Raw genomic sequence first — 14,851 nt, 5'->3', positions numbered from 1 at the left:
ATCTTGTTATCTTGAGTCAAGACGAATCACAATTAATTTGTATAAAACCTAGAAACAATAAACGAGCAAACGAAGAACCTTCTAAGAATCATTGGCAATTATCAATGATTCAATCGTTTTTTCTAAAGAACTGTACCTACTTGACTTGAAAGGGGACAAATGTTGACATTGTCTCCTCCTATTGGAAAGTGAAATTCGATGCGCAAACTTGGGCAAGTTCAATGAACGAGATTGAGATGAGATGAAAGTTTGTGCGGAGCATCTCGTGCCGTGACACTTTCTGTTCCCTAGACCGTGAACCAATTAACACTCGATATTTGTCAAATACTGGGGACAACTCGTTCGGCATCTCGAAATGCAACGATTGATAGCTCTAGTTTCGGATTGATTAACTCAAACGCCGCAAGTGAAGCAACTGGAGCAATCTGAATTAAATATGTTGATTCTTCTGTTGATAGCAATCGTATTCGGAGTATTTGATGCTGTTCATGGTTCTTCGGCTAATGAAACTGATTTCCGGAACGATGTTGGTGAAGGACGGGGCGTGGGGTTAGTTTTTCCGACCCTTTCAACTTTACAGGTTTGAAATTCAATATCACATTGACTTGATTCTTAAATTTTAATTAAAATTATAATTTCAGCTTTCGATTTGTATGAGTTCCGGAACGCCGTTTTTCAAACCCAAAAAGAAATATCCATTCCGTCGTTTGGGTGTCAACATTGGCTTCCAGGTTAATTATAATTTACCCTATCGGTTGATGGATTTCTACAAACCTCCCACGTTTGCCAGGGCGTTTATCGACGTCATCAAAGGTCGATTGATGCCAACGGAAGTTGTAACGGCCAGGGCATCGAGGAAGCGTCGGTCGAATCGACAACTCAGCGCCGGCGACATCTACACGGCAATGAACGAAGCTCTCGAATTTTCCGGCTACGATGAAGATTGTCTGGTGAAAAGTGTTTGCGAATTGGCCCACAGTCCGTTTCACAATGTGGAGGAAAATTTGTACACCGAAATTCTGCACTTTGTGCTAACGTGAGTGTTTTCCTTCGAATCGGAATGTGTTCCATATCACTAAGTAAAATCTTCTCGTTTCGATTCCAGACCTTCAGAGCATAAATCTTTTGAGCCCCACGAACGGAGGATGCGAACTAAGTATGAAAGCGCCGAGCAACTGGGGAAAGAAGGAGCGAACTGTGATTTACTTTTTCCAAAATGTAGGAAGTCATTCCTGAGTGACATAACTGGATTTATGGGGATGGAAAATGAAATAAACGCTATTGAATAAAGTCAGTCTATTTAATCGTGCCATGGGGAGTTTCGGGGACGCGAAAAAATGTGTGTGAGCGCTTCGTTGCAATAACCATTTCCATCAACTGAAAATTGACGTCCTATAGCTTAGCTTAGTTGACTACTCATATCCACCTTAAATCATTGAACTTGAAGTGCTTAGATATGATAATTCATTTAAAACTTCAGATAACATATTTGATAAGACTTTATTCAACTTACGCACTTCATATTCCATGATCGCTGGCGTGGCTAAGCAGAACAAGTTCTACCTCGCCAATGGTTGCTACTCCGTGATTGATCGAGGCCATCAGCTTTGTGCAAGGGCCAAAAGAATGGTGCTTGGGACTAGCAGTTCATTCACAATACACAAAACTCATGCTCTCCCTTTGAAAATGATCAATAACGGCGCCGGCCACGTCCTAGTAGTCAATGAGGAATGAAGGAGGGATTATTAGTTGGATACTTCATAGGATCAATTAACAACCTTTTGTCTTTGTCTCTTTGTTTTTCAAAGATTAATTTTGAAAAATTTAGAAACAAAGGTAAGTCAATATCACCAACTATAGAAACCGTCTATACGTCTGCGAATCTATATTCATGGAAAGGGCTTTGTTAGTAGGGAAAAGGTTATAGATCAGGATCCATTTTGGTTAATGGTGCGATCGGGTTTTCCTACACCTCCTATGCTCCTAGATTTTTCTTAAGGAAACTCCTATTTTTCTAACTTTGAGGCAGTGAAAAAAAGTTTAATAGTAAAGTAAAACAAATGTATGAATTTTCTTTAAACTAACTTGTTTTCCTAATTCATGTTCCTGATACATTAATGTGTTTTCAAAAACGATCCTTTAGATTGAAGATACTTCTATGAAATTTCGAAGAATATTTATACAAAAATGTTTAAATTATTAAAGTTTTGTTGATGGATAAAGTGGTTCTCCTTTTTGTTCCTTCTAGTTTTTAACTTGTTATGTAGGTTGTGAAAACTGAATAAGATCGTTTTTGGAAACTCATCAGTGCAAATCAACTCTTTGCCTCAGTTTGATTTCGTGATTGCACGAAGAGAAAAAAGTTAGCCATTCATAGTAAAAAAAAATACCAAAAATACCAAAAATCATAAAAAGTGACAAGAATGTCAAAAAAGCACTAAAAAAGTAAAAAAAAAAATACAAATTTGATCAAAATATTAAAAAACGATAATATGTCGATAACTACCAAAATGATCAACAGTGCAAAAAATTAAGAATTGGACAAAAAACTTTTTTTTTCAAGTAGGTTTAGAAATGACCAAAAAAATTAAAAAATCAAGGAAGACTTAAATCACAAAACAGTTGTAGCTTAGCTGTTAAAATAAGGTCCTTTGATATTCGTCACTGAAGTTCCCTAACGAAGTCATTTTAGTCCCTAAGTATACCACAAGTCAAATGGAGTTTTGTTCCAATGCTGCCATTCAAACCGATAGTAGGCAACTCTTAAATACATTTTTTTAAATCTAAAACAAACAAAATCAAGGAAAATAGTCATATTTCCGTAGAGTTATTTCAAAGCATGATCATTATCGTTAGAATTCACAATTCAACAATCAGCAACACTTTTACAGTCTATAAAAATCTATATATGATAAACAATTATAAATACTTTGAAATAACTTTCGAACTAAAAATAAAATTATTTGAAAACTCTATCATCCATTAAATTTAAAGTCGTTCTTTAATTTTTTTTTATTATGTGTCTTATTTGTGCTAAAAATATTATTACAAGCCGTTGGGCTTTTGCAGATGTTTAAAAATAGTAAACAAAACGTGTTTGGATATTTCCACAGAACGTTTTGAAAGTTCTGATGTAAAAATTGCACTAATGATCGTTCTAATTATGCATTTTTTATTGTTTCTTATTTAATAATATATCTTATTATCATATCATTGCCATTGACAATTGGAATTAATTAGAAAATCTTGACAATATGAGTTTATTTATGATTCCCGTTAAAAAACCTTTTTCTATCAATATTTTTAAAAACATATATATTCAGCGCAAATACTATGTAGACTCTTGAAAAATCTGCCAAATACATCTTCATTAAGAACAGCTAGGAAACTTGACCAGTTTTGTTTAGCGGTAACTTGTACTTTGATCGGCAGATAGCAAAACAAAAAAACACATTTTATCCTATAAACTACCTTACTAAACCAGAAATTTCAATTTGGATACAATAAAGGTATACTTAGCTCTGATTTGTAGAAAGATTCGAAGAAAGTATCAAGTAAAGCTGTAAATTTTCTTCCATTTCTGGCACCGGCCCGAGCTATTTCAACAGCCAATGCACATCGTCCACTAGAATTTCAATAATGAACTGGGTTGTTGGACCTCAAAACACTAACAAAATTAGAACAAACGCGACGCAAACTCATAATATCCAACTTCTGTACGAACTTTTGTTCCAAATAACAATTCGCAATTGAAAATAAAATAATTTTCCAGGAGTAAAAATCAGCAGCAAAAATAACCACACCCGTCAGTCACGGTCGCCGCCTACTCCTTTTCTTCCAACTGAAAATTGACGTCCTATAAAATGAAAAAAAGCTAATTTGAATCATTTCAAACGCTCATTCTAGTTTATAAATCAAAGCAAAAATATCTCCTGAGATAGCATTGATACTAGAGGAAAAAACTAAACTTGAAGAATCAATAGCTATGCAGGCTTAAATTGGTGATTTCTTTTGCCATTTAGAAGACCTCATGTTAATTACAAATCGTTTGCAGAACCTCTAATAAAGCTTAGTTCATTTAGAAATGGGAAACTCTTTTTTGCTGATAGTTAATGTCTTAGTTATCGGACATACATAACTTTGACAGCATTTTGTTCCCTGTAAAAAGTACTTTTTGACCTTTTTTTTAGTTTTAAAAATAACGTGTTTTTGATATTTGCGATGCAAGAGGAAAAGATAAAAAATATTTTTTGCAGTTTCCTCAAAAATCCATTGATATGATATTAAATCGATAGCTGCCAAAACCGTTGAATATTAAAAAAAAATTCTGTATGTGAGTGGTGTAAAAGTATGCAAATAATATTGAAAATGTCAACAAAGTTCAAATAATGCGTTGGAGTGAAGCACATGATCGGCATCTTATACTTGCTTACTTACTTAATGGTCCCGCGTTAGATCTCCGGCACATAGGGCCGTGGTAAAATACCTCCATTGTTGACGATCAAGAGCCAGCGTCTTCACTTGGTCTCAGTCAAGATTCTCGTCGACAGTTCGGATTTCGGTGGCTAAGCTCTGCCTCCACGAGTTTCTGGGTCTACCTCTCCTTCGATGTCCCTCTGGAATCCATTCAAGCGCCTCTCTGTAAATCTCGTTTGCATCTCTTCGCAACGTGTGCCCAATCCATCTCCACTTACGTTCCCGAATCTCGATTTCTAGCACCCTTTGATGACACCGCCAATGTTGTTCCTTATTTGAGATCAAATTGCCAGGCCACCAATCACGGATGATACTCCGCAAGCAACAATTGACTAAACTTGCAGTTGCTTCGTCATCGCATATGTACACCAAGTTTCGCACCCATACAACAACACGGATTTGACGTTTGAGTTGAAAATTCGGATTTTCGTTCGTAGAGAGATCTGGCTTTTCCATCGACTTGGTCTATCCGACATTGATTTTGAGATCTGCTGCCTAGGAGCTTTCGGTGAGGTCGTCGAGTTTGCTCTGCATGTCTTGTTGTCTTTAAGCGAGCAAAACAATATCGTCTTCCAAGTCAAGGTCGTTTAGTTGTTCCATTTCGAAAGATTCCACGGCAATCCTCGATCCAGTCAAGATCTCATCCATTACGATTAGAAAAAGTAGCGGTGATAAGATACATCCCTGTCTCACAGTGAGACTCTCACTCCAGCAGTTACCGGGATTGGTTCGGACAAGATACCGTTGTGCGAAACCTTGCACAAAAATTTCTCGTACAGTGCTTCGATGAGATGGACTAGTTTCTCTGGGACTCCTAGTCGCCTTAGAGCCGCCCATTTGTTTTTAAGGTTATGTCGGTCGAATGCTTTTTTGAAATCAACGAACACCAGCACAAGAGAGTCCTGGAATTGGTTGATTTTTTCCAGTATTATTCGTAGCGTTGTGATGTGGTCCACACATGATCGTCCGAATCGGAATCCAGCTGGTTGCCGTCGGAGAGTAACGTCGATTTTCTCCTAGATTCTGTTATTTGAGGGTTGTACAGATCAACGTTATGCCTCGCCAGTTACCGCACTCTATCAGGTCTAGTTTCTTCGGGACCTTCACGAGTATACCCTGCATCCAGTCGGCCGGGAGTGTTGCAGTATCCCAGATGCCAGAGAAAATACGGTGCATCATTTGTGCTGACAAGGCAGGGTCGGCTTTCAGCATTTCAGCAGGGATGCAATCGATCACAGGCGCTTTTTCGAATTTCATGTCTTTGATTGCTGCATCTATTTCAGCCAGCGAGAGCGCTTCTGAGTTGATGCCATTAATGCGACTTACTGTTGGCGCTTCGAGCTGCGGGTTCTTTTGGCCATCGCTATTCGTGACACGGAAGAGCTGTTTGAAGTGCTCTGTCTATCGTTTGAGCTGATCTGTTCGATCGGTCAATGACTGGTTATTTAGAGGCATTCTAGCATTAGTCAAGGCGGCAGAAAATGTCATAAAGTAATCGGATATCTCCAATGGCGATCACTCTTTCTCCCTCTTCGGCCAGGAAGTTTATCCAAGCTCTCTTTTCTCGTCTACAAGCTCGTTAAACTGCCTTTTCCAGCTCCGCATATCGTAAGCAGGTGGCTGCTTTGGCTGACCTGGTACATGCCTGCTCAATTCCGACTTTCGTTTTCCTCCGATCATCGACCATCCTCCAAGTTTCATCTGACATTCATTCACTTCTTCTTCCACCAACTTTACCGAGAGTACCATGGCTCGTCGTGATAAAGGCATTCTTGATTCCACACCACTGTTCTTCGACTGTTCCGTCTGTTGGAAATTCCGAGACTCGGGATTAGAGCTGTTCAATGCATGCCCTTTTCACCTCGCGCCGTTGGACACGCGCAACTCTCAGTCGTATTTGGCCAAGGACGAGGTGATGGTCAGATGCAATGTCTGTGCTTCGTTTGTTGCGGACATCAATAAGGCTCCTTCTCCATTTTCGGCTGATGCAGATGTGGTCAATTTGATTTTCTGTTTGGCCATCTCGGGATACCCGAGTGACCTTATGTACTGGTCGATGAGGGAAGAGCGATCCATCGATCACGATGTTGTTGTTGCCACAAAATTCTTCAAACAGCTCTTTGTTTTCGCTTAGCTGTCCTAAACATTGACGCCCCAAGATGCACTCAAGGTCCTGATTATCGGATCCATTTTTTTTCGTTTCAGTCACCTAAGTGGATTTGAATGTCACCCTTCGGAATTTGCTTAACCACGCTGTTCAGTTGACAGTAATACTGCTCTTTCTCCTGCAAATCGGCAACGTCAGTTGGTGCATAACATTGAACCATTGTAAGGTTTCAAACCCGTTTTCTAAATCTGGCTACGATTATTCTTTCATTTATCGGTTTCCATCTAATGTGGGCCGCATGCGCCTGTGGGCTTAACAGGAAACCAACTCCTCGTTCCCGAGTAGAATGTTCTCCTTGTAAAGCAGGACTTACCCGGACTGTGTCTTGTGTTCTCCAGTGTTAGGCTAACAGACTTCGCTCAGTCCCAGAATATCAAGCTTGAGGCGAGAGGAGGGGGATACCATCAAAACAGCTATCAACAGTGCTGCGGAGAACGTCCCCAGCAAACATAACATCGCATAAGAAATGTCAGCTCAACTCGTTAACAATGTTAATGCGAATCGTAATTCCTACCAAACCAAGTAAATGATCGTAAAAATGGATAGTTAAAGTCTACCAACTCGTATATGACACAAGTCCGCCATGTTGGCAAATTTGTCTCCCGCGTGCGGGATTCAAACGAGAAAACAACCTTGTTGTTCTCTTTGCGATAAGCAGTGCAACCAGAGTTCTAAAAATCAGAGGGTCCATTTGGATAAACTGGCCAATGAGAGAAGCAGCAAATATTGTCGCTGGCAACGGTTTGCATGCATTGAGAGCAAAACTTGCGTTCTCTCGCATACTGTCAGGATGTACGGTAAAAGGTGTTGTATATCGTTCAACTCTTATCGCTTAAGCCAGAAGTAAAAAATATGTATGTATATTGCCTCCACTTTAGTACGTAAATGCTGTTTTTTCGAGTTAAATAAGATGATTTTATAATGTATATGAAACGTATAGCAAAGTTTGTTGAGAAATATATCTACAAAAATGTTTGCTGGGTCATCGGTTATGTGGAGCAAACTCGACGGAACGACTGGTTCGACGAGAAGTGTAGGAGGGTGATGGATGAAGAGAATGCCGCGCGGGCGGCAGTAGTGCAAAGAGGCACCCGTCGAAATGTGGAAAATCACCGACAGCGAAAGAGGCAACGAGTCCGAATTTTCCAGGAGAAAAAGCGCTGCCTGGAGGAGGAGCAGCTCGCTGGAGCAGCTGCATCGTTCCCAAGAAACTCGAAAGTTCTATCAGAAACTATCCCGCAAGGCTTCGTGCCGCAATCCGAAATGTGCCGGCGAAATGGACGGGGACATACTGACGGACAATCGTGAGGTGATTAAAAGGTGGAAGCAGCACTTCGATGAACACCTGAACGACACACATGCAGGAGATCAAGACGATGGGGCAAGCTACATCGCAGGCGTAGCTAACGACGTAGAGGAGCCACTCCCAAAGATGAGTGAAGTTAAGGAAGCCATTAGCCAGCTGAACAGAAACAAGTCGGCTGGGAAGGATGGCATCGCAGCTGAACTCATCAAAATGGGCCCGGACAAGTTGGCCGATTGTCTACACCGGTTGATAGTCCGGATCTGGGACATAGAACAGCTACCGGAGGAGTGGAAGGAAGGGGTGATATGCCACAAGAAGGGCGACAAATTGGACTGTAAGAACTACCGAGCGATCACTGTCCTCAATGCCACTTATAAAGTGTTGTCCCGAATCCTACTCCGCCGCCTTACGCCACAAGCAAACAGATTCGTGGGAAGTCATCAGGCCGGCTTCTTGGAGGGACGGTCAACGACTGACCAGATATTCACGGCAAATCCTCCAAAAATGCCGAGAACGGCTTTTCCGGGAAGCTGTTCAAACCGATCAAGGCGACGATGGTTGGAACGCAGTGCTGTGTGCGGATTTCGGGTGAATTATCGAGTTCATTCGAATCGCGCAGAGGGCTTCGACAAGATGATGGTCTATCCTGCATGATGTTCAACGTGGCGCTAGAAGGTGTTATTCAACGAGCCGTGGGCGAAATGCGGGACACGATTTTTAACAGATCCAGTCAACTTATCTGCTTTGCCGATGACATTGACATAGTCGGCAGATCATCTGCGGCTGTGGAGGAGATCTACCGCAAACTGAAACGCGAAGCAGGAAGGATTGGGTTGATGATTAATACGTCCAAGACGAAGTACATGCTGGCGTGCGGATCCGAGGCCGACCGAACCCGCTTGTCCAGTAATAACAAGGTCACGATCGACGGCAACGAGCTGGAGATAGTCGAAGACTTTGTCTATCTCGGCTCACTGGTGACCGCAGACAATGACACTAGCCGTGAGATCCGGAGGTGAGTTATCAGCGGAAGTCGTGCCTACTATGGATTCCACAAGCAACTGCGGTCGAGAAGACTTAGCCCTCGCACGAAGTGTAACCTCATTAGACCGGTTGTTCTCTACGGGCACGAGACATGGATATTGCTCGAGGAGGACCTGCGTACATTCGGAATATTCGAGCGAGGAGCGTTAAGAACCATCTTTGGCGGCGCGCACGAGAACGGAGTGTGGAGGCGAAGGATGAACCACGAGCTCGCGCGACTCTACGGCGAACCCAGTATCCAAAAGGTGGTGAAGGCTGGCCGGATACGCTGGGCGGGACATGTTGCGAGAATGCCGGACGATTGTCCTGCAAAACAGGTGTTCGCTACGAATCCGTCAGGAACAAGACGAGCGGGTTGGTAAGACCAAGTGGAGCGTGATCTGGCAAACGTGGGATGTCCGAGAAATTGGATAACGGTTGCCATGGACCGAGTGAATTTTAGGAATTATGTTCGTCAAGTTATGTCATGTCGTGAGATGGAATACTATGTAACTAAATAAATTCTAACCGAGTAGCTGATTGGCTTGCAAGAGAAACGTAAAATTTCAGGTTTTTATATGGTCATCATTAAACCATTATAAAACTAATAATTTATCTGACTATAAAAAAGCTATTAAGCATTGAATTGACTAACGCCATGTTGGTTGCAAAATCGAAGGGCACATAATGACGCCATATTGATGGATTCACAATGTCAAGTATTTGAAAACATTTTGTTGATGCATGGAAATTGATCCTTCAGATCAGCGAGATTAAAATCGACACGGCGCGCAATCACTGACGGCGCAATCACTGACGGCGCAATCATCAACGGCGCAACCACCGACGTCGCGTGAGGCGTGTGAAATAATTCCTATCTATTATGATAAAACTCCGCGAACTTCTTGGCGGGAGATATGTAAGTAGAAAACATGTTCATAAGATGGGTAAAAGATTGGTGATTTTGCTTTGGCTATTTATTTTAAAGCTTAGTTCTTTTAGAAATGGGACACTTTCATTTACTAATAGCTCGTTAACTAGTTATTGGATATTAAAAATTTTGACAGCATTTTGTTGCCTGTAAAAAGTACTATTCGACCTATTTTTTTCAAAATTTAAAATTTATGCGTTTTTGAGATATGTACGATGCAAGAGAAAAGGAAAAAAATAATTTTGCACAGTTTCCTTTAAAATTCGTCATTATCAAATTGATAGCTGACAAAACCGTTGATTATTCAATGAATTACTGAGTTTTTGTGGTGGATAAGTATGCAAACACTGTTAATAATGTCCGCAAAGTTCAAATCAAGCATTGAAGTGAAGCACATGATCGGCAACAACGGTTAAGGATCATCAAGGAAGTCAAGTCTCATACCAGCATTTTTAATTTTCAATAAACGAAAAACCAAGGGTAGACCGCTGAAATGTCCAAAACCATTTTCTCCGATAAGCTGAAAGTGTTGCCTAGTGATGACTCATTTAAATCCAACCTCTAACAACCATTTTTTGATAGTTCCAAAGCTCTTAAGCTGTAAAACCGGTACCGAAAAAAAACGTTCAAAAATGTGGTCAAAAATAATCAAATTTGTTAATTTCGAAACAACTGTATCCACTAAAATGCTTCCAGTTTCCACTTTCCAGAGAAGTATTGGACCAAAAACTATCAGAAATTGAAGATCTAGGGTGAAGCCACCTAAATTATAGATTTTACGAAGTATAAGTTGGAGAAACTGATCAATACCATGACTGAAAAAAGTGTGCGCCGGCCAATGGGAGATACCAAGAATAAAGTAGGAATTTCTTAAACAAAAAACCGTAAATATTTTTTTTCAATTTTTTTCATGAAAGATAATAACATTACCTTCTTTTTCTTCATAGAAAGTATTTCGTTCAAACGAATGGTTTTTGAGATACAGGCATTCGTAACTGTCCCATTTCTAAAAGAACTAAGCTTTACCAGATCATATCTCAATAATGCAATTATCATTCATCAACCATCATGGTTGCTGGAAAAAAATTTAAAAAAAACTACGAGAACTCCGAGAACTCATAGAATCGAAAAAAAAAAACAAAAATTGCTAACATGTTTAAAAATGGCTTTGTTGAAGCTTTGGTGACCAAAATTTCAAAGCATAATGGATGGTTATGGATAGATTACGCGTAACAATCAACAATTGCATCAGATAGATTTACAAACTGGACCGTTATGCGAGAGTCAGCATACACCATCGGGGTTTCATGGGCTGTTCATTCTACAATTTCTTCAAGCTCCGTTCAAACATGCTGATCCTGAAAATCTGCACAACAAGAACCCCATACTACCTTATCAAAAGTTTATACCACTAAGGAATAATCGAGTAAGAAAAAATGGTTATCCCGAGAAATCTTACCTCCCACTACAATGGCACACTATTCGTACGAGGCGTTGTCTACTGGAACCAGATACCCGATGAAATCAAAATGAATCATAACATTGTTTTGTTTAAGAGAGAATGTTTGGCCAGGTTAGGTTAGGATAAGACATAAAGTGTTAAGTTGATGTATAAAGAATGTTTTTTGCAAACCCCAGTGGAAGCCGATTGCAATGTTTGATAAGATTGCATCTTGAATTGCTAGTATAAATAAATAAATAAATATATAAATAATGATTCTATCGAGGATTGAAAAATTTGTCATGATGACGTTTCTAGTATAGGGTCAAATAGCCATATTTTAGCTTTATTAGAGTTCTGGTGATGTTATAGAATGCGCTTTAGCTTTTTATGAAGATTAATGCTATAGTCTTGACGATATTTTGCTGACCATAATAAAGCAAAACTTGTTACTTGGGAGAAGAATGGCTGTCTTTTTAACCCTCATCCGCACTAGATTTCGTCACCCTTATCCGACTTAGGAATGTCAATTTGACACTCCAAGCTCAAATCGTTATAACATCATTGGTTACTTTGACTAATACCAATTGCATAGAAGCCTTGTGGGTGAAAGTTTCTCATGCTCATAGTTCGTTTTTAATTGGTACAGCATATATTCCACCGGAAAAAAGTCAAGATGGATCAATTATCGATCAGCATGATGATGGCTTATCTGAAGTTAGATTGCAACATCCTTCGTGCAGCGTTATTCTTCTTGGTGACTTCAACCAACCGCAATTGACGTGGATTCGTGGTGACAGTAACAATATGGTGATAGACTCTACTTCAGTATTAACATCGGCTAGTGCATCACTTTTGGATGGAATGCAACTGAATGGAATGGATCAAAGAAACTCTCTACGCAATTCTCAAAACCGAACGCTGGACTTGGTTTTTACGGACGATTCTATCTCAATAAGCTCGGTCACTGAGGCCATCGATGCCGTTGTTCCGATTGACACGTACCATCTTCCGTTCAATTTTGATATCTCTTTTCCAAACCCTATCGTTTTTGATGAGGCGTTCGATACTTCAGCTCGCAACTTCAATCGCGCAGATTTTGACACGATGAATCGAGTTCTTTCTGAAATCAATTGGACGGATTTCCTCAATTGTACGGACGTTGATATTGCCATGAGAGTATTCAGCTCAATTTTGGATGATGTTTTTAACAACTCAGTACCCTTGGTGCGACCTCCTCTTCGACCTCCCTGGAGTAATGGACGCCTAAAGCGGTTAAAACAGTTACGTTCTAAATTACTTAGAAAGTTCACTAGCTCCAGGTGCCCTTTCACGAAAATGAAATTGAACATTGCTACACGAAAATATCGCAGTTTCAACCGTTTTTGCTATCGACGCTATGTTGCTCGTACGCAAAGGGAGCTTCGCCGCAATCCGAAAAAGTTCTGGAAATTTGTCAACTCAAAACGGAAGTAATCCGGTCTGCCTGCGGTACTCCAACTAAATGATAGAATTGCAACGTCTTCTGCCGAAAAATGTAACCTCTTCGCGATGCACTTCTCCAGTATTTTCTCTGATCTATCGCCAACTGCTGATCAAATTTTCGCAGCCGTCACACGGTTACCCATAGATGTGTTGAATCTGGATGTTTTTTCTATAAGCGAGGAAATGGTTCTTGAAGCCATTGGTAAACTGAAGTATACTACATCAGCCGGACAGGATGGAATTCCGGCGTGCGTTCTTAAGAAGTGTCGTACTCTTTTAGTGAAACCACTTACTCACATCTTTAACCGGTCCCTAGAACAGCAAAAATTCCCCGACCTCTGGAAAAGATCGTTTATGAGCCCAGTCTATAAAAAAGGTGATAAGCAAAATATTCTCAACTACCGTGGTGTCACATCACTAGCTGCCTGCTCGAAGGTATTAGAGAGGATCGTAAACGATGTAATTTTCTCAGCTTGTCGGAACTGGATCTCTGAAAATCAGCACGGATTTTTCCCTAAACGATCGGTAACCACGAATTTGACAGTTTTTACATCATATTGCATATCACAAATGGATGGCGGAAAGCAAATTGATGCAATTTATACTGATATTTCGGCTGCATTCGATTCAGTGAATCACGATATTCTCCTGAAAAAATTGCAACGTTTGGGATGTTCTGAACGACTATGTGCTTGGATAAAAAGTTATCTTACGAATCGCCGTTTAGCTGTCAGAATTGGTTCTGCAGAATCTCCTGATTTTATTCCAAAGTCTGGGGTTCCACAAGGTAGCAACTTGGGCCCTCTGTTGTTTACAATATTCTGTAATGACATTAATTTGCTTCTGATTGGCTGTGGAGTTCTCCTGTATGCGGATGACCTAAAAATATTTTTGGTCATAAACAGTTTAGCTGATTGTTACGAGTTACAAGGCTTCCTGGACATGGTTGTGAACTGGTGTGCTGATAATTTACTGGTTTTAAGCGTTGCTAAGTGTTGTGTTATTACATTCGGTCGGAGGAAACATCAATTCATATATGAATACACCATACTGGGTGAGTCACTGCAACGTGTGGATCAGATAAAGGATCTTGGAGTTTTATTGGACCGTCATATGACTTTTAAGCCCCATTACTCTGTGGTACTCGAGAAGGCCAACAGGATGCTGGGATTCATTATACGCCTGAGTACAGAATTCACCGATCCCGTCTGCCTACGAGCTTTATATTGCTGCCTGGTTCGATCAATATTGGAATCTGCGAATCTGGTATGGTGGCCGTTTGAAGCTTTGTGGGTAGCGCGTTTCGAAGCAATTCAACGGCGATTTGTGCGGTATGCTCTCCGTGAACTACCTTGGGAAAACCCGTTAAATCTACCGCCTTATCCACAACGATGTGCTCTGCTTGGACTCCATACGCTGGCGGATCGTCATTCCATTGGTCGATCACTGTTCGTGGCAAAGATCTTGAGAAATGAAATTGACTGCTGTTGGCTGCTTTCCCGTTGTAACATTTATGCTCCAGAACGAACCCTTCGTAATCGAGACTGGATCTCATTGGAACCACGAAGTACGCGCTATGGCAGTAACGACCCCCTTCGTGCCGCAAAAATATGCTTCCTCCGTAATTATACCCTATTCGATTTTAATGTGTCCATTGCAACTTTCAAACAACGGATTGAGCATAGCATGAGTGAACGACTAAGAAACTAGAAAACGATTTATGTAAACCTAGATTTAAGTTATATTCATTCAGACACCCACCTTTGTCAGATGATACCAACATAATAAACAATAAACAATAACTCTTTTCATATCTAACCGAATACAACGAAACTTATATCACTAGAAACCTTGTAATGTCAGTAAAATATGTTTAGAACAATATATTCATCTAAAGCTACTAGTTTTCTTGTTATTCAGAAGAAAAAAAATCCGAAAAAACATGACTCAGAAAAACTACTGCAGCTTATGCATTACATACTCAAAAAATATCTATCTTATGCATATGAAAGCTTCAGTTAT

At 40.3% G+C, this 14,851-nt stretch overlaps 1 protein-coding gene across 1 annotated transcript; it reads left to right on the top strand.

The window, feature by feature from the left end:
- The first annotated feature begins 398 nt into the window (after positions 1-398).
- LOC129753055 (uncharacterized) lies at positions 399-1,289 on the top strand. The gene is made up of 3 exons (XM_055748851.1): positions 399-580; positions 642-1,036; positions 1,106-1,289. Exons 1-3 carry the CDS (start codon positions 437-439, stop codon positions 1,287-1,289), a joined length of 723 nt encoding a protein of 240 aa, XP_055604826.1. The 5' UTR covers positions 399-436.
- Positions 1,290-14,851: the final 13,562 nt, after the last annotated feature.

Source organism: Uranotaenia lowii, chromosome 3 (genome assembly GCF_029784155.1).
Source record: "Uranotaenia lowii strain MFRU-FL chromosome 3, ASM2978415v1, whole genome shotgun sequence".
NCBI classification, from domain to species: domain Eukaryota; kingdom Metazoa; phylum Arthropoda; class Insecta; order Diptera; family Culicidae; genus Uranotaenia; species Uranotaenia lowii.
The sequence above is the reverse complement of the archived record's forward strand: the minus strand, read 5'-3'. Positions and strand labels throughout refer to the sequence as shown.

What these genes read in the sequence shown, in the direction of transcription:
- LOC129753055 (XM_055748851.1), top strand. Translation starts at nt 437, where the DNA reads ATGTTGATTCTTCTGTTGATAGCAATCGTATTCGGAGTATTTGATGCT. An exon ending in CGACCCTTTCAACTTTACAG is followed by an intron (nt 581 to 641) that starts GTTTGAAATTCA and finishes TTATAATTTCAG; the next exon opens with CTTTCGATTTGTATGAGTTC. An exon ending in ATTCTGCACTTTGTGCTAAC is followed by an intron (nt 1,037 to 1,105) that starts GTGAGTGTTTTC and finishes TTTCGATTCCAG; the next exon opens with ACCTTCAGAGCATAAATCTT.